This window comes from Myodes glareolus, chromosome 5, assembly GCF_982192425.1.
Source record: "Myodes glareolus chromosome 5, mMyoGla1.1, whole genome shotgun sequence".
Taxonomy (NCBI): Eukaryota; Metazoa; Chordata; class Mammalia; order Rodentia; family Cricetidae; genus Myodes; species Myodes glareolus.
In genome coordinates, this window is record NC_142030.1 from 93620539 (window position 1) to 93646343 (window position 25805).

The 25805-nt window shown below is 40.5% G+C and overlaps 1 protein-coding gene across 6 annotated transcripts in view; it reads right to left on the reverse strand.

Annotated features, from left to right (window-relative positions):
- Cd55 (CD55 molecule (Cromer blood group)) overlaps positions 1–25805 on the reverse strand; it is a 65610-nt gene that overhangs the window by 33496 nt on the left and 6309 nt on the right. Inside the window, exons 5-10 of one of the 6 annotated variants that reach the window (XM_087906555.1) lie at positions 25678–25763; positions 21310–21498; positions 18194–18286; positions 16646–16726; positions 15919–15939; positions 9360–9543 (exon numbers count right to left, since the gene is read on the reverse strand). In XM_087906555.1, coding sequence (XP_087762681.1) covers positions 9485–9543; positions 15919–15939; positions 16646–16726; positions 18194–18286; positions 21310–21498; positions 25678–25763 — 529 coding nt within the window. In that variant the 3' untranslated portion in view covers positions 9360–9484. Of the gene's footprint in view, positions 1–9359; positions 9544–9682; positions 11098–15918; positions 15940–16645; positions 16727–18091; positions 18287–21309; positions 21499–25677; positions 25764–25805 lie in introns of those variants that run through there. The other 5 variants (XM_087906552.1, XM_087906554.1, XM_087906551.1 and 2 more) reach the window with 5 other exon arrangements.

Below are 25805 nucleotides of genomic sequence, written 5' to 3' on the forward strand. Positions count from 1 at the left end.
GAAGTGTTTTTCATTTTAGCCTAAGCAGTATGGTCAATTTAAGCCAAAGTAATAGGTCATTTTGACCTCTATTTTTATTTCTCTCAGTTTCACACACAAATCTAATGATACAGGGCTAGGATCCATATATTAGACAACATGTGGCCTTTGTCATTTACGGTGTGTGTGTGACCTCAATGTGCTATTTTCTGGCTCAGTTCATTAACTGCAATTGTAATTCATTTTCTCACAGGTGAGTAAATGTCCATTGTATATATTTACCACATTTTCACTATCCACTCAGTAGTTGATGCACAGCTTACTGGTTTCCATTTTCTGTTGTGAAGAGCAACAAGAAGCAAGAGTGAACAAACATCTCTTTAGTAGGACACAGAGTCCCTTGGTTATGTACCCAAAAGATGTGTACCTGATCATATGGTGTGGTGGTTTGAATATGAATGGCGCCACAGGCTCATATATTTGAATGCTTGGTCATCCAGAATGGCACTACTTGAGAGGAATGAGGAGGTGTGGCCTTGTCTCTTTGTTTGAGATGGGCCGGTTCTAGTTGCTGATATTTTCTTGGTTTAACTTCAGTGCATTGCATGTGTCTAGAAATCAGTGCTTTAGGTTCAGCTTCACAGAGTATTTCCTGAAGACTTTCTGAATTTCTTTGATAGCTGTTGTGTTCTCTTGATGTACACCTGTAAATTTTATTAATTTGAATATTCTTTGTCTTCATTTGGTTACTTTTACCAAGGGTTTGCCAATATTTGTATCTTTATCTTTCCTTTTCTTATTATTATTTCTAAACATCTTAAGTTTTATATTTATTGATTAAAGTTGTTCTTGGACCAGTTCACAATATATGGTACACATTCTGATCACTGTGGGCCCCACCCTCTTTTATCTTCCCCCACCCTTGTCATTCCTCTTTCCTACCTAAAATCTCTTGCCTATATTCACGTCTTTTCGTTTTATTTGTGGCCACTGATTTTAACCAATGTCATCTGAGTGACTATGGGTCTGGACCTATCCACTTCAGTCTGGGGGCCTCACTGCTGGGCACACAAATGAGGACGAGCGTCCTTTCCCAGGATCCATCTGGAGCGAAGGGCTCAGCAGTAAAAAGTATCTAATTATCCCCTCTCTAATCCATGTGCTGTGGTTTGAATGAGGAAAGCAGTCCAGCACCTCATGTATTGAATACCCGACTCCCACCTGGTGGTGCTGTTTGGGAATGAAAGGTTCCAAGTGTCAAAAGATGGCAGCAAGAGTTGATGGGGGTGGGGGTGGGGTTCATGAAAGTAAAATCTGCAGCTCAGCAAAAGTACGCAGCAGAGCAAAGAGGCAGCCTGAAGAATGGGAGGAAATCTTCGGTGAGTATACGCTTGATGGGGATAGGTATTTAAACAGTGTAGAGAATGCAACAGGTAATCACCAAAAGCCAAATAATCCAATCAATAGACAGGTAAAGAAACAATCTGACACTTCTCGAAAGGTGAAGTGAAATTACCTAACGAACTCACATTAAAGGGGCCAAACTCTTCGGTCATCAGGGAAATACAAATCAATACTCGACTAAGCTCCTTCTAGGTATTCAGAATGACTGACACTAATGAAAGAACAAGGAAAGCCAGCAAGGATGTTGGAGAAGACGGACCCCACACAGACTGCTAGTGGGAATGTCCGCTGGCGACAGTCATGCAAACCAGGACAGTTTCCTAAATCAAAATCAGGGACATACCCCAAAGGGGCCTAGGCCAACACGCCCCAAAGGTATCTGCACACCTACCTTGATCGTATTGCTAGTGCCAGCAGCTGGTATGTAATGGGCTTAGACAGCCCTTTGGTAGAAGAACGGATAAAATGTGACTTTACACTGGAGTTTTATTTGGCCATAACTGAGAATAAAGTTGCATCAATTGTAATAGAATGGAGGGCTTTTAGATATTGAGAAAAGTAAGCCAGTCTCAAAAACAAACCACATTTTCTCTAATATGAGGACTTACATTGTACCTTATAGCTTATATTAGCCCATTATTCTTGTCTATGTTAGCCATGTGGCTCGGTCCCTTTTTCAGCGAGGCAGTCACATCTTGCTTCTTCCATGGCTGGTACAGCACTGCGGAAAAAGCTTTCCTCTTTCCAGCATTCTCTGTTCTCATTTTCTGCCTCTACTTCCTGTCTGGTTGTCCCACCTATACTACTTGCCTGGCTACTGACCAATCAGTGTTTCATTAAAATACAATTGACAGGCTACAAACCATTGTCCTACAGCATTTTTGAAAAACATGCCACTGTAAAACCCATTTCTTTGTCTAGTAAATATACACTAATAAAGAAAACCTTGAGTCATTTTTATGGATAAAAATGGAATACAATTCAGGAGGTTATAGGTAACATTCTTCGCTGGTCAGCTGGCCCTGTCCCACACTGGTCGCTGCAGCAGAAAAACTGCCTCTGTCCCTCAGGGGAGAGCTGGCCCCACACTCAACATGGGTTTGGAAGAGCTAGGCCTGATGGCTTGTCATAGAAGAGTTGGCTCTGCTCTCACCTGAGAGAATCAGTCTCAGCAGCCTGGACTGACCAAATCAGATCCACAACCAGGGCTTTGAGTTGGCCCTACCCCCCACATAACCTGCCAGAGTGTGTGAAGGGACTGGACCTTCAGAACCACAGCCACAGGATCTCTATGACTTGGGGCAACAGCAGGATATCAGAGAAGAGTTTCCATGAGCATCCAGTGATGATGGTGTGCCAGAAGCCAACGGCCTTACCAGACCAATCACTCATGGCTACGAATACTTGCAAGTAAAGATGAGTGGACGAAAGGGTCTACTGCGTGACACACCGCAGCTCCCAGTGCGATGAACGGAGAGGGGAAAGATGGAGCAGGGGTTTCTTTGTTCTCTTTTCCTTTCTTTTAATTTCTTTGGGAAGCACTAGAAGGTGAGGGGCTGATATAATTTGAGATGTTGCATATATACTGGATGGAGTTTAAGGATTTAATGCCCTCCCCTCCCAAAACATAAAGAATCTCATCAGCAAGGGGCACATTGATTATAAGCTGCAATAGTATTTTGGATTTTTTTTAGGTATAATTAAAATCATACTTTTAAAAAAGGAAGTCTCCCACTGGGTTTGATTTTTATCATGAATCAGTAGTGACTTTTATGAGATGATTCCTGTGTTTATTGGAATGATTGCACAATTTTTTCTTTGTTAATGTGGTAAATTACATTGGACAACTTTTGGATGTAAAACCAACCTTTCACTCCTTGACTAAAGCTCATTGATCATGATGTATATTATTTTCTCATAGAGTTCATGAATGTTAGCAATGGGGATGTGCTGTTAAACAACTGTTGCTGGGAAAACTGAACAGAGTTAACACAACTTGAGGTGGCTGTCTCCCATTGGGAAGGTAAGACTATATGGTCTCTTGTTGGGCATAGCATCATTATGGACGACACGGCTATACTATTTGATTTGCTGTCCTAAAATTTTGTTAAAGGTTTTTATCTTATATTTGTTACTGATCTGTAGCTGCTGCTGTCTCTCTCTCTCGTCTCTCTTGAGTTTGGAGGTAGCTTCTGAGTTAGCAAGAGGCAGAATTTAAAAGCCAAGTTTTGGGGTCACTTTATTTCTGAAGAAGTTTTTAAATAAAATTTCAATTCTTGCTAAATGTAGTAGCTTACACCTCCTGTCCTAGCTCTTGGGTGGTAGAACTGGGATTACTGAGAGTTCAAGGCCAGTTCTCACTACACAGTGGGTATTGGGCAGCTTTGGCTGCTAAGTGAGAACCTTTCTCCAAAAAAAATTGTTGAATTAATGCAGCACTATCTATCCAGGGTTTGTGTTGGTTATTGGACAAGGATTAAGACTCTGTGCCTTTTCATGAATTTGTGCACTAAATATATTAAAGTTGCTAACCATACTATGTTTACCACTAGGCCTTACCTTGAGTGCCATCTTCTTCCACGTCACTGATAGATTATTCTGTTTTCATTAAGAGTCTGAGTTTTAGTTCACTCCTCCCCCAACCTAGCTTTGGGGTTCCAGGATTTCTTCACTCCTGCTTCATTCCTCCACTTCCCCAACCTACTTTCATAGAAAAAGAAAAATGTTCTCACGTACCCAGTTTTGCCTCATACTATGTAACTAATGACCTCAAACTTCTAATCCCCCTGCCTCCACCTCCTGAGTTTATGAACCACTGCTCCCAATGCTTATGGCATTGATGACTAAACCAAAGGCTTCATGCTTGCTAGACACGCACTCTACCTGTTGGGGGCTAGACAGTATTGGAGACTGCCCAGAGGCGCTGATGATGAATGTGGGCATTTTATTCCTCTCCTAGCCAGGATCATACCACACAAGGTCAGTTGTGTACTGGTGCCAGTGGCTCAGCTAGGGTGCTGTCGTCTAGAAACTAGTACTTGACATTGCCCTTGTATGTGTGTGTCAATGTTTTGTTTGCCAACCCAGAATGTACCTCACTAAAGGGGAACTTAAGCTATCTCGAGTTCCTGTGTTTCTGCTATCTGATGCTCTTTACTGGTTTGTTTTCTGCTTCCCCATTTGAGGGGTGTAGAAGGTGCCATTAATAAATTTGCTCGCCTGGCTCATCAGACTTTGCAGCCCTCCTGGCCCCAGCTTTTGATTCTTTCCCTCTTTTCATTGTCTATTTCTTTTCCATCCCTGGTCCTCCCCTTTGGGACCCTGTCCAGAATGCTGGACAGGGCTTCTACCATCTGGGCCACATCCCAGCCCCTTTTCTTTTTTAATAATTAACTTATTTTAACTCTTCTACCACATTGGGAAAATGCAGGGCAAACATTTTGTAGACTGTCCCCAAGATCTTTTTTTTTTTTTCTGAAGCTTCCTCAGAATTTGAATCTGGTGTTTGTGTAATTTCTCTCACTTTTGAATTTTTGACAATAGCACAGGAAATAAGCCAAAGTCCTATTTGACATATTCAAAAGCCCTGTTACCTTACCCACTTCTAGTGGCACAATGATCACCTGGTTAAAAGAGTAAATATCAAGTTTTTATATTGGAAACTTCTTGTAAGTAGAAGTGTCATGTGTAAGAGTTAAGTCCTGTGGGATAAAAAGTCTAAAACTACAGAATGATCTGATGTCGCATCTGATTTTCACTGGTAACTCTAGCATCCATGAATTATTCTTGCCTGAAATGATCATTGCTGTGCTTCTGCCCTTATTTTTCTACATCTTTAACTCCTCCGTGTACTAGCTAGAATTCTGCTGAGAGTCACATCTTTACTTGTTCATTTATAAACACACGCAAACTACTTTTTAATTCCATAAGCTATCATCTGTTGCCAATGTACTGGCTTGAGGCATCGCAAGTTAGATTGGCAGGGGCTTGTCCGTGCTGGGTCCTGAGTCTTTTGAGCGTGTCACTGTTATCTAAAGTGCACATTTTCTAAACCCTTCATGTCTGATACTTGTGAAGATCTCTCGTGCTCATCTATTTTCCTGCTTCCACTTTGAAAAGAACTATCCTCCACGGAATCCTGAAGAAAGGCGTGTAGAAACAAGAATCTTGAGGTCCTCAATTTCTCTAGTGTTCCAAGGCAGGTGTGTGTGTGTGTGTGTGTGTGTGTGTGTGTGTAAGAGAGAGAGAGTGAGTATTGTGATAATTATTAACTTCATATGTAAAAAGGGCTTCCCAGAGAACTAATAAAACATTATTTCTAGGTGAGTCTAGGAATGTTTCTAGATCATATAAATACTTGAACCAGTAGTGTAAATAAAGAAGATGAACCTTACAATGTGGGCAGCCATCATCTAATCCACTGAGCACCCACCCAAACAGGGTGGACAGACGGAGAAAGAGTGGATTCTTGCTCTCTTCTTACACTGGGACATCCCTCCTCTTCTTTCCTTACAAGTCAGAGTTTCCATTTGATTTATAAAGGATCCAAGAAGTTTTGACTAAAATTAAGCTATCAATCACTAGAATACCAGCAACAAGTCCTTGAGGGGAAAAAGTTAGGTAACACAGTTAATAGAAATATGAGCAACTTTATATATATAGTTCATACACAATGGTAATACACAGTAGTTCTAAGACAAGTTAAAGAAAAAAAATAAGAGAATGGGTTGCATTGTTTATGGTGTTTTCATGCCAAAGTTCAACAAGACCATGTTGTTTTACAGACTTCTTCAAAGAAACAGCAGTGAAATGCTTGAAGAATTAGTGTTCAAATAAGGCTGTAAGTTTGAGAAGAGTGTGAAGTGTTGCAACATAATCATGTTCAATTTTAGTTATTTTGTTCATGGGTATTCAAATATTATGGTTGAAGCCAGCTCTAGTATAAAATACAAGTAATCCTAGCATTCAGGGGGCTTTAGCAGGGGGAGCATGACTTGATCTTGCCTCAAAAAAAAAATCCAAAAGTTTATCGCTAAAGTTCAGTATTTCTCAGTATCTGAACTATTTGTGATTGTAAACCTACCCCCAATTAACATTCAATTTGATCACATAGAACTGCAAAACATGAAATTAAAAATCTTCACTCCTAAAGTTGAATGCTGGAAGCTGTTTGTTCCTGACTGCCTAGACCAGGAAATAATCACTCAGAAACTATATTGTTTGCAATGCTGTTTGGCCTCTAGTTTAAGCATATTCCTGGCTTACTCTTATATCTTAAATTAACCCATTCTATTAATCTGTCTATCACCACATGGCTGTGGCTTACCAGGTAAAGTTCCTGAACATCTGTCTCCAGTGGAGGCTAAGTGGCTTCTTCCACTCTGCCTACTCTCTCTATATATCTTTCCCAGCCTGGCTATATTCTGTTAAGCCATTGGCCAAAAGCAGCTTCTGTATTTACTAACCAACAAAAGCAACACATGTATAGGACTTTCCATACCATAAAGTGAACACACAATGCACTGTAGTCTGTCTGCTTCTGAGCCCTTCATGCTGTGCCAGCATCCACAGTCCAGCCATGATGACCTTGATGTGACATTATCCTCTGTATGCTGGGAACGTGTTTGGTTAATGAGTAAAAAAGCTGCTTGGGCCTATCACAGGGCATACCAGAGTAAGGTGGGAATTTCAAGCAGAGATAGAGGAGAAAGTAGGCAGAGCCAGTGAGACACCATGTGGCTGCCCGAGGAGAAAGATGGTGGAACCCTGCCAGTAGGACACACTTCATGGTGATGCACAGATTAATAGAAATGGGTTAATTTAAGATAAAGGAGCTAGCTCGAAAGATGCCTAAGCTACTAGGCCAAGCAGTATTGCAATTAATATAGTTTCTGTGTGATCGTTTTGGGTCTGGACGGCCAGAAACTAATGAGCAGCCTCCACCTACAACCTGACTTATCTCTCACTCAGAATCGGACCATGACTCCCTCCTTCCCTATCACCAATCCATTTCAAAGCTGCAGCTGAAGTATTCTATCCTGCACAGACGTGTGAAACTGCCATCCATATTCTTACTCTGTAAGTAGACAGTCCTTCACTGTTAAACTACAAGTGACTTGAGCACCGACATTACGCTGTGCTTATATTGACAACCTCAGCATTAGTGTAAGATAGTGAGTGCACGTGGGTGCTTGGAGAAGTTTCTGCACAACCCAATCACTGTAGCTTCTGCTGTTCTAGGAAATACCAGGCAAATGGAACATATGCAGGTATAAGTGGACATGAGCTTAGTCTCATTACTTTTAGGAGAGCTTAAAGAATGCCCTACCACCAGAAACTAATTCTGATGATGGTACCTGGATAGAAACATACACCTTTTGCTCCAATTGCATTGAAGTATTTGCATATGGAACTTGTTTTAAAGTATTTCAACATCAAGCCCAAGAAAACACGTGAAGCAATGGATTCATAACTGGTGTTAGCCTTACTGCATGTATATTGCAGAATAGTCTACAATTAAAAATTAAAATACAACTGAAGATGATAGGACTATATTGAAAGCCTACACATTTGTGTGGTCATCTTTAGGTGAATCAGTAACAGAAAATATTAGAAGAAGACTTGCCAAAAAAGTACAATTTCAAAGGAACTGAAAATAATTCACATGAGGATAATCAAAAGACAACAACCTTACTACTTAAGAAGATGAAAAGGAATCTCTTAGAAATAAAAAAATTACATTTAAGAAAAGAAATTTCAAATATTACATGAGACAAAAGTGTGATGATTTATTTATTCCTATTTAAAGAAAATTATTTTTATTACATATCTTGATATACATTTTAAACCAAGATGTTCACTAATATAAATAAGTATAAATAGATTTATCTTAATATTACAAAAGAATAAGATTCACAATTTGGCTATGAACATATCACTGCAGAAGTACAGAATATTTTCATGTAGAGGTTATCACAGCTCTGGACACTATTAATGACCAGTCAGTGAGGACACCTTCCTAAGGCTTTTTTACAGGAGAAAACAAAACAAGAAAGGATTTCCCTGAGAACAAATCTGAAGCTTATTCTTCAAAGTAGTGACTCATATCTGTACGTTTGAAAGGAGATTAGTCTTCAACCTGCCCCTCTTCCTATGCTATCAACTTAGTCAAAAGGCTCAATGTTTTATCATCCATCCATCCATCCATCCATCCATCCATCCATCCATCCATCCATGTATGTATGTATGTATATATGTATGTATCTATCTATCTATCTATCTATCTATCTATCTATCTATCTATCTATCTATCTATCTATCTATCTATCTATGATGTTTGTTTGTTGAGACAGAATCTCAGGTATCCCAGACTGGCCTGAAACTCACTAGGTAAACAAGAATGACCTTGAATTTCTGATCCTCTGGCCTTCTCCTCCCCTGTACTGGGATTATAGACGTACCCTGAGGAAGGAACCCAGGCAATTATGCATGGTAGGCAAGTTCTCTACCAAATGAGCTACATTCCCCATCCCACTGCTGGTTCGTTAGGATGCTCTTCCTTAATAGCATCTTGTCAACTCATAATCATGGAAAGTCCAAATGAAAACACCTTCAGGCAAAGGGTTAAACTAAGATGTTGCACCTCTGTGGCAATTTTGCTTAGAAGAAAGGTTTAGTTTAGGGTCTTTATTCTACTTTTGCAAGCTCATCAGTATGTCTAGCTTTCTGTTTTCATTGTAAGCTAGAATTTTATGATAAATCAAGCAAAAGAAGTAGTTTCCCTTTCTCCAAACTCCTATCCTAAGCATGAAAAACTCCACATTTTTCCACACTTTTAGAAAAGTAACCATTCAGTGTTATGAATTTTCTAGTTTTGAAATAAATTCGAGATCTTTGTGTGTATCAAGAATACCAGCCCAAGCAAACTCCTTTTTTCTTGGTTTGTTAATGTACCTAACACAGCTTGAAGACAGTGATAGCATGCCAAACAAAGAACACTATTCAATTTATTGTATTCATTTGTCCTCGACATTCTAACAAACTAGAAGTGCGCTCTGTAGTTGTATATATTTTCTTCTTGACTCTTCTTTGGCTTAGACAACTAGCCAATGAGTAATAGCATCACATGCAAAACTGTCAAGGTTATTAAACATGTACGCCCTGAAAGTTAAAGGAAAAAATTAAAATCAAAATGATTTTAAGTACTTATGATAAACATTAATTTTGGGGGTTGCTATGTGGTAAAACACTAGAAGAAGTGGCTAATTAACAACTCAAAACAAAGGTTAACGTCACCAAGTCAAAGAGGATGGAGAGCCTTAAGTTTACTTCAGTATGCTTCAGCAATTATGGAAACAAAGTACGACCACTCTTGTTTTTTTATCAGCCAAGCTAGAGATAATGAAGGCACTCTGAGATTAAAGAGACAATGAAAGTCCCCCGAACACTACATGTGAGGGAGAGGAAAGTTTCAAGAGGTTAAGACACCCAAAAACATTTACATTAAGCTATTTTCAAATAAAAACATAATCTACAATCTATAAATAGTCATGTATCTTAACATGGATGTTTCTGGAACACTGGAAAGTCTCAAAGTCACCAGCACATAGAAAAACACAAGATAAGCCAGCCCATTTATGGTGGAAACAACCGTAACAAAACCATTTCCACTAAGCCCCAAGTTTCACCATTCCCTCTCCCAAATATTTCTGGCATTATGATAACCTAAAAATTGTAATAAATGAGTACAAACAAGATGAAATGACAGGTCAGGAAATGATGCAAGGCAGGCGGTGGGAGGGCAAGGTAGAGGAGAGACTTAAACCCACATGGAAACCTACTATTGAGGAGGCTTCTAAAATATATACATATACAAAATGAGTTCAGACGGGCTCACCGTTAACTATTTCCAGGATAAACATTTAATTTACCCTATAAATACTGGGGGCATAGCAGGTTATCAAACAAAAAGCCCAGTTCTGGGTGTGGATAAGCTGCTGCCACTCTACAGACAGATAATTTATAATTAAGTGACTCGACAACAATAAAAACAGAAAGCCGGGACAAATGCAGACAGGACAAGCGGCAGGTGGAGTGACTCCTGCCGAAGACTTTAGCTGAGGCGTCTGCACCAGCAGCTTTACTTTCCATATGATTACATCCATTTTTGCTAAGCTCTGAATCACATTCTCAAATGTTCTGTGAAAGTCATATCTTAATACCTTTGCTACTGTAGAATATACAATATTTAGCTGGTATTAAATGCCCGTGAAAACTATTGGCCTTTCTCAGCTCGCCCTGCAACATCCCAAGACCTAATAAGCAGATAATTTTAACAAAAGATGGACTCCTTTAGTGGTTTAAATACTCATATACTTTACATATATTTTTTTGGAGGAATAGAAAATACTGCTCCTTTAAAAGCAGCCATCGGTTGGCATCTGCTAGGCTGTGGAACCCTGGTTCGATGAAGCCCCAATGATTCTAAAGTTCACAGATGCCTAAGCTTGTTCTATGAACTTGGATAATAATTACAGATAAATTAGAATCTGTAAACCTTTAATAAAAGTATGCACACAGGCTGGAGATGAAGCAGTGAAGGCCACTAGATTCTTTTCCCGAGGATCTGGGTTTAATACCCAGCAAAGGTAGTTCACAACCATTTGTAACTCTCGTTCCTGGGAACTTGACAGCCTCTTCTGGTCTTTGTGGGCACTGACGGCACACAGTGTACAGACATACATGCAGGCCAAACACCGATACACGTAAAACAAAACAAAACAAAAAAGAAAGCATGGATACTTAAACACTGTTCTTAGATTAATGGGAACAAAAAAGAGATATAGAGGATAAAAAGAAAAATCGTCTGAGCTAACCATTAAAATGGGCGATTTAGTAACAGCATTAAAATAGTAGTTACTATAATTAGTTAATTGATTAAAATAGGCAGGAATTAAGTCAGTTAAGAAGTAACTCAAGTGTATACAAATTATTAGATTTCTGAGTAGTTAAACCTCCAAAATAAAATAGGATGAATTTAAATCACTCTGCTTGACCACAGGATATGAGAACCAACCATGACATTTATAGTCAGTACATTCAAAGCACATCAGATATTTCAAATAGAACTGGCTTTTCCTCTGCTGTTGTCTGACATTTGGATATTTGCCGTATGTTTTCTTTAATTCTCTTTGCAGGTGATAATCCTCAGTCAAACCCATCAGGTAGATTTGGATTTTTATCATCTTAAAGATAAAAAGGTCAAACAACTCCAAGCCCCAGCCCGTAAACAGAACACTTGGGATTCAGGCACGCAGCCAGAATTCAGAACTGGTCTGGTTGGCTACACTTCATGCCTATGTACTATGTGGAAAATTGCTTAACCACAGGCAATTTCAAGATGTAACGAGACAGCTTTTCCTGGATTTCTTCACTTCTGTACAATATACAGGTATTACCATAAATTAAATTCAGTAGAACAAAAAAGGAGCAAATCGCTCATGTATCGTCAAGAGGAACTTTGACCTTACAATCATTTTTCTTTGAAATGTCATTACTATCCTAAATATACTTGGGGACCGGGCAGGGCTGTCCCTTCAGGGTAGTAATTATAGGGGGAAAAGACAGCATTCCAAAAAGGGAATAGGACTGGGGCAGTTGTTTACTAACACAATATTCAAATCTAGATGGAGAAAAAGAACTAAGAATAAATTTTTTAAATCATCATAATTTCTGCTCACCCTAACTTTTCATAGTGCCAAAAAAAAAAATGAGTAGCATTGGGATATAAATTACAACATCAGCAGCAACAAATCCTTGAGAGGGGAAGTCTGGTAACACAGAAGTGCCAGCAATGACCTACCCTGGAGTTTCAGGATGGTAACACACAGCAGTGAGAAGGCCAGGTCAAAAATAAACAGGAGAAATGAATTGCATTTTGCATGTGGTTTCCTCATGCCAGAGACCCAGTAATAAATATTGCACATCACTCACTTGTCTTCTTGGAAGGAGAAACAAGTAAATTACTTGAGCCGTCTCAGTGCTTCAGTAGTAAGACCTGACAGCACTGGGAGCAATGGGCAGTGTGTCCACATAACCTTGCTCCAACTGATGTGCTTTGCTGATCAGTCAGTGGAAGGTGCTGACAAAAGATGCAAATTTAGACCTAGAAGGTACCCGGGAATTCACTCACATTCGGTAGGTAAATAATTTGAACCTCAGGGAAAAGCTATGTACGTTTTGTAAAGAGGCCGTTTGTAGAGTCCATAACCAACACATGACGTTCCCCCACGGGGAAGATGCGGCCGCGGGACTACAGAGCAAACAGTGTTGACTTTGCCTACAGAGTAAGCTTCTCAGGGCTCTGCCACTGCACGCACAATCCCATCTCGGTACGGGATTTACCTTACTACAAGAGCCCTTTGGAGAGGAACAACAGCAAAGGGAATTTGGTAAGTGCTCCACTACTTTCATAGCCCGGTTTGCTGCTGTTTGCTTGGTTCTGGTCTGGAATGAAAGGCAGGGTCTTGCACACGATGGGCAAATGCTCCACCTGCTGTCTCCTCGCATCAGCCTTTCCCCCCTTTCCTTTCTGCCCCGCTCTCTGTCCCTAGACTCCACTCGTTTGATTTGTACTCCAAAGGGGACTGCAGATGACCAGAGAACAGCAAGCAAAGCTGACACGTCTAATAAGCCAAACACGGATGTTGCACAACTGTGTTTGTGTGCACAACTTGAGAATCAGTGATTCCCACGACAGGGGGACTTGTACAGCGTCTTACCTGCTGCTTCTTTAACTGATCCCCCAGCCCCACACTATTAGTTCAGAAAGACAATTTAATCCGGATTGCTCCAAAGTTTTGCGATTCCCTTCCTCTCCCAAGTTCTCATGAATCTCATTACTTCAATGTCTAACTTAGAATTTGAAGGAAAAATGAAGATAGAAAATATAAACATGAACCTGCCAGGGTGGCAGAAATGAAAAGCTATTTCAAAAGCATGAATCAACATATCTATCCTCAAATAATGAAGATTTTTGTTCATTATTGTTCTGCATTGCTATAACAAAAACCTTACTTTTAACCCGAAGTTCAGGCCACAGTTTTGATGGCTCATAACATTTGGATGAAAATATTAGATATGCTGGAGAGATGTCTCAGCAGTTGAGAGCAAGCACTCCTCTTGTAGAGGCGCTAAGTTCAGTCCCCAACACCCACAAGTGGTCACTAACAGCTCCAGTGGATCCAACACTTCTGCATTCATGTGCGCAAACCCACACACATAATAATAAAAATATATGCATGATTTTTAAAATATGTGGAATTATTCAAAAAACCTATATATCAGGCGAGGTTCTGATTAATATATAGACTATCATTTCCTGGCTAAAAATCAAGTCAGACATGTTTCTGTCAACTGGTGTTCCTTAAATGGTGCTTGTCACATCATGTGGGCTTGCCCCATCTTTTCACAATGTCTCACTTGTGAATCTAGCAGCATGACATGTGATCCATCATGAATAACTGAGACTGTCGAGGTTACATTTGGAAAAGGGGTTCTTATATATGTAAAAAGTACAGGAAAATTATTTTTATATATGCACAAAGTACAGGCATATAGACAGAATAAACTGATTTACAGTGTGGGGGTGGAATTAGTATTTCATGTGTGGTGATAAATCAGGGGGAAAATGCCTGAAGAGATTCTTAGCGGAGGAAGACAAGACAGAGATGGGGCAGGGACTGGCCCTGGCAAAGCCAGTGTCCAAACATTTAAAATCCACACCAATGGCATTTCTAAGGCAAATTAAGGAACTCTAATGATTTCTACATTCACTTAGAGGGAATTAAGTGGGGAAAACTGCAAATTTTCTAGTGTATTACCATATAACCGGCAAAAGCATTTTCCCAGGGATAAAGCATAATTATAAATACACATAAAAACTTCCAAGGGACACTCACTTCTCTGCACACCCACTAAAAATTAAGTGAAAAACACTCCCAGTTGTCTACGGTGAGAGAATGAAGGAATAACCATCTTCTCTGCAGGGCGGGAGGTAATGACCTGATTCAAGGGTAAATCTGCGAAGTAACACTTTCGCCAGCTGTCTGACTGCAAGAATGAGTTGTCAAAACACAGGTAAATCCCAACATACCCTGAAGAAAGTCTCCTGAAAAGAAGTGCACACACTTGAAGAATTTCAGTGTGAACTGGAGTAGAGGGGTGCCATTCATCAGCAGAGCTTTTGCCTGATATGTGCAAGGCCTGAATTGCACTATAAAAACTACATTTATTTAAAAAACATGAAATAATAAGTATTTCAAATCTCCACAAAGACCACGAAGTAAGTAACAGAAACTCGGGCATTGAACTCATCACTTCTACAAAGCATTAAATCAGAAGATTTTTTGTTAGCTTAGAGTATATTTATTTCTATAAAATATAAAATGAACACAAGCAATCCCACCTGCTGAGCTATTTCTAATGAACACTTAGCTTAAACATAGACCAAATGTGGCAAACACTGGTAAAAGTAACAATAGAAACTAAGTCTCCACTTTCAGGTTCATGTCCCTTGGCTGACATGTTCATGTAGGAAATAGGGACATCACTGGTAAGCACATAGTTTTAAAATAAACAGCTTTTCATAATAGGGTATTTTCAGTTGCACATTACTTCAGGATGCTACTTTGCTATATTGCTACTTAACAATTTCTCTTACTATTTTGTTCAGGGGTTTGTTGATCTTGTTAATAAATAGCAGTAAACAATACTGTACAAAGAAAAAACCTGTGCAAATGCTAGGGAAATTCAACACTGACATTTTTACCCTCATTGGCTATATCAGCATTAAGAACATATATTTGGTTTGTTTGGTTTTGCTGTGTTTCGAGACAGGGTTTTTCTGTGTAGCCCTGGCTGTCCTGGAACTAGCTCTTGTAGACCAGGCTGGCCTCGAACTCACAGAGATCCGCCTGCCTCTGCCTCCCGAGTGCTGGGTTTAAGGGCGTGTGCTACCACCCAGGACAGAATATATTTTTAAGAGAACAAAACAATTATTAGAGGTGGAGGGAGCTGTCATCGAGAATGAGCCCTGTCACATCTGGACTGTAACAGAGATCTAAAACTGGAGTTTCAGATCAAGAGTTTAAAACAAGAGCCAGTTAATTACACAGCTCTTTGGATAGAAACTGTATTGACAGCTGCTTTTATGCTTCTTCTGTCCCTAAGACAGCATACTGACACACTGGGCAGTCAGTGCTACCCGACTGACTGGCCAAATGATCTGAAGCTGTCCTATGGCTTCCTTAGAACAAGAACACTGCTGGGAATATGATGGAGCATACCGGGTGCCTAACGGTGTCCACAAAACATGCTGGTAAAATGCATGGACCCATCTTCCCTTGGGTGCCCATAGACACCGCATCTTTATAGTTTTCCTCAGACAGTTAAAAGATAAAATTCTCTTCCACAGATACTGATTAGGCCTCCCACAGTGTTGGCAATTTCTTTTAACTCCCTGTGAGTCAAACTTACCAGTTATAAGACGGTCACCACCTAAAAAATAAAAAGGGAGAGGAATAGTTATAAAACTAAACATTTTAACTTTTCACTCATTTGCTGACAACTTAATATATGTATATATTAGTTAGCTATACAAACTTTCATAAACTAAAAAACCAATCATATATATGTATATATATAATAAACACAATTATACATTATTTACTTCAGCATGAGCACTAATATTTGAATCTGTTGGACAGTTGCCAATGTCAATATAAGCCACAACAATTCTAGAACACCAAAGCAAATATGTGACTTGATGACAAGAAACAAGTTTGAAAAGCTTGAATAGAAAAAAAAAGAAAAGCTTGAATAGAAAATAAATGGCTATAATCTATGATCAAAAACTACCAAACCGAGAATGGAGGCACAGGTCTGTGATGCCAGCATTTGGGAAGCAGAGACAGAGGGTATCAAGAGTTCAAGATCATCCTGGGCTACATGATGAGACTGGCTCAAAAAACAAGGATAAAAACCCATAATAAAAACTGTCAGACACTCAAGTCCCTTTCCACAGATTCTAACAAAACTCAAAATTACCATATCAACATATTTCTTATATTGTGTAGTAAAGTCAAAGCATGACTCGGGAACACTGTGACCATAATCAGTTGGAGACTGTGGAACCCTGAAGTCTTAAATTCCCACCACAAAACATTAGACCTGCACACAGGAAATGTGAACAAAATCAGCTCACCTGAGGTAGACCTTCCTTTCTCTTTAGTTGTTCTTGTTGGATGATGTGTGGTTGTCTTGATAGCAGGTACATGCTGTGTTGCTGTAATATGAGCAGAAGTGAATCTTTGTGTAACAATCTGGAGACCCTTGGTATGAAATGGGGGCTTTCCTGTTGCTCGCAGATTCTGTGTGAATGAAGATTTTGCTGTGGCAAATCTCTGGGTTGTTTGTGCAGTCTGTACAGCAGAAGGGTCAGCTGTGGTAGGATTCTGAGCTATTGGTGGGCTCTTCACAGATACAGAATTTGATATGTGGGATATCTGAGCTGTTGCTGTTTTTGTGGTTGAACTTTTTGCTGTGATGGATTTCTGTGGAGTTAGTGAGATGTCTGTAGCTGGGACAACTGTTGTATTAATTTTCTGAGGTGTTGGTGGGATTTCTGTAGCTGGGACATTTGCTGTGTTGGGTTTCTGAGGTTTCAACGGGTCTTCTTTAACTAGGACATTTACTGTATTGAGTTTTTGTGGGGTTGAAGAGATTTCTGTTGCTAGAACATTTGTTGTGTTGGCTTTCTGAGGTATCAGTGGGTCTTCTGTAGTTAGAACATTTGCTGTGTTGGGTTTCTGAGGCATCGGTGGGTGTTCTGTAGCTAGAACATTTGCTGGATGAAGTTTCTGAGGTGTCAGTGGGTCTTCTGTAGCTAGAACATTTGCTGTGTTGGGTTTCTGAGGTATTGGTGGCTGTTCTGTAGTTACAACATTTGCTGTGTTGGGTTTTTGAGGTGTCAGTGGGTCTTCTGTAGTTAGAACATTTGCTGTTGTGGGTTTCTGAGGTGTCAGTGGGTCTTCTGTATATGTAATACTTGCTTTGGTAGGTTTTTGAGGTTTGGGTGGAACTCTTGTACCTGGAACATTAACTGTGGTGGGTTTCTGAGATGTTGGTGGACCTCTTGTACTTGTAACATTAACTGAGGTAGGTTTCTGAGTTGTTTGTGGACCTCTTGTACCTGGAACATTAACTGAGGTAGGTTTCTGAGATGATGGTGGACCTCTTGTATCTGGAATATTAACTGTGGTTGGTTTCTGAGATGTCTGTGGACCTCTTGTACCTGGGACATTAACTGTGGTTGGTTTCTGAGATGTCTGTGGACCTCTTGCACCTGGAATATTAACTGTGGTTGGTTTCTGAGATGTTGGTGGACCTCTTGTACTTGTAACATTAACTGATGTAGGTTTCTGAGTTGTTTGTGGACCTCTTGTACCTGGAACATTAACTGAGGTAGGTTTCTGAGATGATGGTGGACCTCTTGTATCTGGAATATTAACTGTGGTTGGTTTCTGAGATGTCTGTGGACCTCTTATACCTGGGACATTAACTGTGGTTGGTTTCTGAGTTGTTTGTGGACCTCTTGTATCTGGAATATTAACTGTGGTTTGTTTTTGAGATGATGGAGGACTTCTTGTACCTGGGACATTAACTGTGGTGGGTTTCTGAGATGTTTGTGGACCGCTTGCACCCGGAACACTAACTGTGGTGGGTTTCTGAGATAATGGTGGACCTCTTGTACCTCTGGTTGGTTTTGGAGACGTTAATGGAACTCTTGTAGTTGGAACAGTAACTGTTGTTGATTTCGGAGTTGTTGATGGGATCTTGTATTTCTCTATAAAAAAAAACAATGCTAAGTTAAAAAATAGCTAAATCTTGTTGGCCAAGTAAAGCTTTCCGAGTCATGCCTTGCTCAATGACTATTCTCTTTCTCCAGCCACAAACTCCTAGACAGGACTTTTAGGAAACCAGTCCTTATTATGTCCCTCACAATGCTGTGTTATTCTTATTAGTGCTTATTACTGTACATAAAATGGGTTTCATAACAGTAATCTGACAAATATGACCTGTGTTATGATAATATTTCCCACCCCCTCACCCTTCCATTGCTCCTGTGCATTCCCACACACAGCCTCCTTTTACATGAGACAACTAAAACCAGTATACTACGTAAAATAAATCAGACTCTGAAAGATGAATATTTCATGATTTCTCTCAGTTAGTGAGTCCTAGATTTTATAAAATTGTCTAAAAATCTTATATGTAAGAAATGAAAGTGGAAGCTACATCAGTTTTGCTTGGATTAATTATACCAACATATGACTAAAGAGATTTACACCAATACAATACTGCATGTTTTAAGCTTTTCTTCTGTCTTGAGAAAAGCCACAGAGTTGAAATAACATCTTACCATGTGACAGATAACACATGTCTCCATTTTCCCCTCAAAGTTATCTTCCTCTGCTTACATCAGGACCACAGAATGCTTTTCTATAAAAGCGATGCCATCAGCTACTCCATCCACTGTCTTCAGAACGTGCTAGTGAAGGCACAGACTTGTTCCTCACCGCTTGCCTTTGGGGGGCTTTCACCCAGCCCCTCCCAGGAAGCACTAAGTAGAGCTGAACTGGGCTAAATCTTTGACCTCTCTTAGATTTGGGAGTCTCAGCTAAACAATGGGGGTACAAACAGGGCAGTCAAATTGGATCAATATACTACATATGTTCTCCCTAAATCATCAGAATACCCCCTAAAGTGCTATAAATATGTGTCAACTTTAATACACTAACAAAAAAATGTAAAATAATAAAATTCCAGTGCAGATTGCATGCCATCACCATGGAGGACGGTCTAGGTAAGTTACTGTTCACAGGGATGCCTGTCCCTGAAGCAACTGATTATATCTGCCATGACGTCCTGCCCACTAGACACAAGGTTCTAAGGTTCAGGTGATAAATGCATTTTCATTGCTTTTATTTATTGATTTTTTTAAAATCTATGTCACACGCTTCTCATAAGAGACAACTCAAAACCCCTGCCACATAGCACAGCTCCTCCCAGGTTGTCAGACAGTGATGGTGAGATTGGAGTAAGTGGGCTTTCTATGGCAGCTATTTCATTTTAAGACCTTCATACATAACTACAAATTATTCTTTGTTTCACTAAATTCTTATTTTAAATAAAAAGGATTTATATACTCCCACTTAGTTTACAGTTTCCAGGAACTTCCTAGTTAGCATTTTGTTACTGATGCCCCATCTAATCCCACTGTGGTCAGGAAGAAGGCTATGGATACAGCACCAGGGCTGAGGCCAGCAGACGGTCAGTTTTGGTAACTGTGTCCTGGAAGAAACTGATAATCTGCTATTATGGGGTTCAACTCTTCCATGAAATCTGCTTAACCTTAGCCACTGTGGCTCACTCTCCTCTGTGCTTAGTGATCTTTTCCTTTTCTCGTCCTTTTTATCTTTTAGTTATAGGAATAGGGATGTGAAATTCTTCAATGATGACTATAAATTAGTCTAGTTTCTCTTTCTGTCCATTCAATATTTTTGGTACTAATATCTAACTAAACAAGAGACCAGAAGCAGGAGGCCATTCAAAAGAAACACCCTTTGTGGTAAAGTGTCTATGGGTTCGGCCTTGATTATTCAACAAAGCCATGACCCTTCTTTGCATGGTGCCTTGGGTACATTGAAAAAAACTCAGTTTTCTATACCCAAAGTTCTGAGTAAGAGCCAGCCAGTATTTGCACTCAGATTCAGACTCAGCATCAATTGAGATAGTGTGACCGAGATAGCAAAGCATAGGCCCTAAGACAACAGGCCAGTGTCACTATACCTCAGGAACCTGGACCGTACTCTGACTTTCTGCAGTGGCCCCATTACTCTGCTAGAGACTTCCATGCATGCTTAGTTTCCTGGGCTTGGTAGGACAGGCAGCTTGACTCCTGGTCTCAGCTATTAGGGTAGGGCAACACCCAGGTGAGTGACTGACGCTCTACTCTACCCCAAAGCTCCACAAGAGACAACAAAAAGACACTGAAAATGGATCAAGGCCCAACTGAGGACAGCCTGCGGCCCAGGGCATCTGGTATATATTAGTTAACGAGTTACAAGTCTGTCTCAAAGAGGACAGGACGCTGAATTCTGATAATCATTTGGAGGAAAGAGACATTTCTACCTTTTTTCCAAGACAGGGTTTCTCTGTATACCTGTGGCTGTCCTGGAACTCAGTCTGTAGACCAGGCTGGCCTCAAACTCAGAGAACCTCCTGAGTGCTGGGATTAAAGGTGTGTGACACCCCCCCCCCCCACACACACACTGCCTTACATTGCTATCTTTTAACAGGAAACCTTTTCAGTTGATTGGTTGGTATAGGAGGTCTTTCTGACTATGTTTTGCTTTCATTGATTGAATAAAGCAACTGCCTTGGCCTTTTGAAAGGGCAGATTTAGATAGGCGGAGTAGATAGAACAGAATGCTGGAAAAAAGGGCAGTGTGGCAGACGCCATGAATCTCCTGCCTGAGACAGGCGTAGGTTAGACTCTTGCTGGTAAGCCACAATCACGTGGTGATACACAGATTTAATAGAAATGGGTTAATCAAGATGCGAGAGTTAGCCAATGAGAGGCTAGAGCTAATGGGCCAGGCAGTAATTTAATTAATACAATTTCTGTGTGAGTATTTCGGGAATAAGCTAGCCGGGCAACCGGAACAAGGGGCCCCACTCATACAACAATTGGTGAGTTAAATAACACATGATTTTACTTGTCTTAAAAAGCATTCAAACAGTAAGTATGCATAAATATACACTAAATGAGAAAGTGTGTATACAAAGAGGAATATAACACATTACCTATGCACCTGGGTGCTGGGTCACTCCATTCTCCTTGATCATCTTTCACGGTACAATAAATGGAACTGTTTCCAACCAGGACGAAGCCTTTGGCACATGTATAGGTGACAGTGTGTCTATAGCCGTAAGTTTCACTTTCTCCTCGTATATTTCCATTGTTAATTGGTGGTGGATCTGGACAAAGAATTTCTTTAAAAGAATCGAAATATCTTTTTAAATGAAGAAAAAACTGCTTTTATAAATGAGACAAAAACATGCTAAAATTTTTTGAAACAATTAAAAATCAACTTTTTTCCCCCTCTGAGCTCAGCGTTACCACAGAAGGGATGCTAACAACTGCCTATTAGAATTGTTCTCAACCTGTGGACGGTGGCACAAAGTCTACATTCTTACCTCTAGGGTAAGGGATTTTTAGGGAAGACTGATTAATTGAGACCTTACACGGGGCAGAAATTACAACCAGTTGAATTAAAAATAACAAATAAATAAAGCTATGCTGTAATGGTTATACTGTAAGAAGGATCTCTTTCTCGTAGTTAATATAATAGCAAGACCAATGGATTTCGTGTTCTTTAGTACTATTAAGTTAATCAAGAAAACAATATCATTCCATGTGCACATCAAATTAAACTGCCATAAAGGTACTTAAGCAGGCATAGGATACTAGCAAATTCATGATACATTTTAAACTAAGAAAGAACCACCCACTGGACCTGTCCAAGCATACTCAGAGCAATTAACACATAGCACTGTCCTATAAAAAGAAGGAAAAAAAAGCCAATTGAAGAATACTTCCTGGGTCTTAAAATCTACTGCTGAATGTGCCTTGCCCTGAGGATTGGATGGGAGTGGGGTGGGGAGGTATGTGGACGAAATGGGAGGAGGGGAGGGAGTGGAAACATGGATTGGTATTTTTTAAATATTCTAATTTAAAAAAAATCTAGTGTTGAAGGAGACGGGAGATGTTACGTCAATATAATGTAAAGGCAACCAGAAGCAGACATGAAAAGACAGAGAAGAGACATTGAACTGCCTAGGAAGTCCTGAAGGACTCTTGATGGGGAAGACACAGGCAGGCAAAGGGGTTGAAGGACCTTCTAGACTGATCCAGATATAGAAGGACAGTGCAGAGGTACAATAAATTACGGGGTAGCACTGCGTGACAGCTTGGTCAGAACTGCTTCCTGTATCAGCATTTCCTAAAACACACATTAAAAAGTTGGGCTTAGTGGTGTGCTCCTGTGAAAACTGGGGAGGTAGACACAGGCAGCTCCTTGGGGCTGATTGATGGGTAGGTTACCCAAATCAAGCAACCCCAGGTCAGTTGGACACTGTCTCAAAAATTCAATATTAACAACTCCTGCTGAATAACAGCTGAAGTTGTCCTTTGAACCATACATGTATGTGTGCGCACATATGAATATCACATGTGTGCATCTGGAAACATATACATACAAATATACATGGGGTGGGGAGATCATGAGATAGGTAGGCCTGGTGCCTCATGACTGGAGTCCCAGAGCCTGGAACAAGATGATTGCTGTCACGCATGTGAGACCAGTTTGGGCTACAGTTAGAACCTGACTCAACAAAGTAAATAAGGCAAAATCTAAGTGCAGAAAAGCAGGCAGATGGTGTTTGCCTTCAACGCCACTAGGAGCTAAGATCTCTAATTGCTCAGACATTCTGATAAGCTTGAAGAAGGAAAATACATGGAACATCTGTGTTTCAGAAGCATCACCCTGGGCAGACTATGAATGAAGCAGTAATGAGATACAAGGAAAGCCCATTCTCCAAACCCGGGAAATTCTACCTACTGAGGTTCCTACACAGACCCCACATTTAAAAGGTGTGCACTGTCCTACTGCGGCTTTCTTGTACTAACTGAAGTATTTATAGGACTAGTGAATATGTCCAGTGACCGCCCATGCTACCACCCATTCCTCCAGTATAGGAGATACTCAAAGTCAAGAATCCCCTGTGCCAGCTCCTCCTCCTGGGTTCTTTCTGCTAGCTCCCATTCTTGAGGGCGGTCTTTGTTGGTAGTGTACTCATTACTAGTGCAAAGGACAATGAAGTCAGCATTAAGTTCATGGTAGACGTGGCTCGAATGTATAGGATTTGCTGCATTCTTATGTGTGCCAGAGGATCCAGGAGCCTCACAGTTGTGTAGGAAAGGGAACAGTAGCTCTGGGGCCATGGGTCATTGTTAATATTCAAACCTTAGTCTTAATAATGTTAGGAGTAGTCCTCAGTACAAGAGTCCAGATGGAGAGAAATAAATGGTATTAGAAGTAACACAGAAGGGAGTAAGACACAGCAAGTACTTCCACATATTGTGGAAGTAGTAAAGAAAAATACCTTAAAGAAGCTAAAACAAAGAGGACTGTCTGGGAAGACAGCCATAGTAGAGAGGCATTGATCAAAGGTAAGCAGGTATCATCAGTCAGCTGAAATTAAGCAAAAAGTAATAATAAAGTAACAACAGTGAGATAGGAAAAACAGATCCTCCCAAGAGTGAGGCTTCATTCAGTCATGTCCGCCCCCTACCCATGCCATGTTGGCATTTAACCAAAGACGATCCTTGAATGTGCCCATCATTGCTCAGTCATTTTCCACTGACCAGAGTCACACTGGCGACCAGGGCACCCTCACCCATCTAAGTACCAAGGTTGCACACTTGAACTGTCACCAGCTAGCAGTTCACCTCCAATCACCTGTGAAGAGCTACTCTTCAGAGGGCTCTGTCTTCTCTAAGGGGCTGGCCATGCTCCAGCAAGTATGTGGGCAACACAAATTGGACTGGGTGTTGTTTTTTGTTTTTTTTGAGGGGGAGGGCTGCAAGGGTGGGAGGTTAGATCTGGAAGGAATGGGAAGTGAATGTTATCGGGGTGCATTGTATGAAATTCACAAATAATTAATAAAAATACTATGGGGAAAAAGAAGAATTTACTTTCCATTTTTCCTTTTGGTGATGTCAAAACAAAATCAAAAGAAAAAGTAAGTTAATGTGGAAATCAAAAATAGAGTCTCGCACTTGGGATTGCAGGAATAGGCAGTAACACTGGATTGCCCAGGGACAAGGGATTTCCCAGGGGAACGTGGCTATCAGTAGCTGCTGATGGGGAGGTGGCTGAGAGTCAAGAAGACAGGCTGTTGCTTGGGTGCAGCACAAACAGGATGTGGGCTCTCTGCAAACACTTCTGCACTAAGGCGCATCCCTGATGGGCACTTTTCTGTGGCCCAGTGGCAGCATCTGCTAGCAAAAATGCTGGCTTCAGCCTGGAAAACCGCCTACCCAGGCTTTAGGCCAGCTTGTCTGGGCCAACAAACTATGTATTCCAGCTCCTCTTTCGGCCTCATCTTTTAGTGTCGTTACAAAGTCTTTCACTATGAGTGGGACATAACGATGGTAGTGAGTGGAAATGACATGGTGGGTTAGCAGGGTGGGCCCACGATTGGTGTCACGGGAGTGGGCTCCTGGACAGCAGGCTTCCTATGAGGTGTTTCATGGCAACTGATTCCACCAGAGGGTCAGTCCACAAAGGACTGTCTGTTCAGCTATCCTCCTAGTTACACACACACACACACACACACACACACACACACACACACACACACACACAGGACTTAGCATTAATTTCAAAATCATTTTTTGAAGTCATTTGAAGAAGGTGTAAGTTAAATATCAAAGGAATGGAGTCTACATTTTGGGGCTTAGTCGGACGTAGTGGCCTCAGCATACCTGAGGACCAGAAACCTAGCCCTCAAACAAATAAACAAACTGCAGGCATCTCCCTTCTCTCAGTTTTTAAAGGGAGCCATGTCTCTAATAGCCCTACAGGGGACTGGATTCCTCTAATGATAAAAACGTCCTACTTTAAAACCTTCTAGGCAATTATCTCAGCTGATAACCAACTCTAGAAAGATTCAGGTAGGCAACACTGGGTCTTAGAGGAAGAACATTTGTGGTAAAAGACCTATATTAAATGACTTGATGGGACACACTTTTGAGAGATGAAACCGTGGGGACTCTGAGGGACATTTCCTTCCATGAAACTGGGAGATCTCCTGCTTCTCTGATTATGACAAGGAACGGTTAGACAGCAAATGACCAAGTATAATGTAAACCAAAGTCAGTTCTTAATTCTTAATGAAATTATCATGTAGTTAAGGATATTAATGCTAAGAGGTAGCTTTAGGAGCCCTCCCATTGCTGATAAATTAAGTCTGTCATTAGTAGAGACACTGAAAAGTTGTGGTACCACAAATACAGGCTGTGAATAATTCTTAAATGAGAAATAATTGATTTCATTAATCCTTTGGCCCCACAATGTGAGGACTCAGGCTTTTCAAAAGGAAACATACTTATGCACTCTGGGAATTGGTCACTCCATTCGACAGTCTTTTCCGTAACGTAACAGAAGACAGAGTCTACACCAACTAGCTTGTACCTAAAGGAGAAGAGAGGGCTGCTATAGTCAGATACTTAAGTC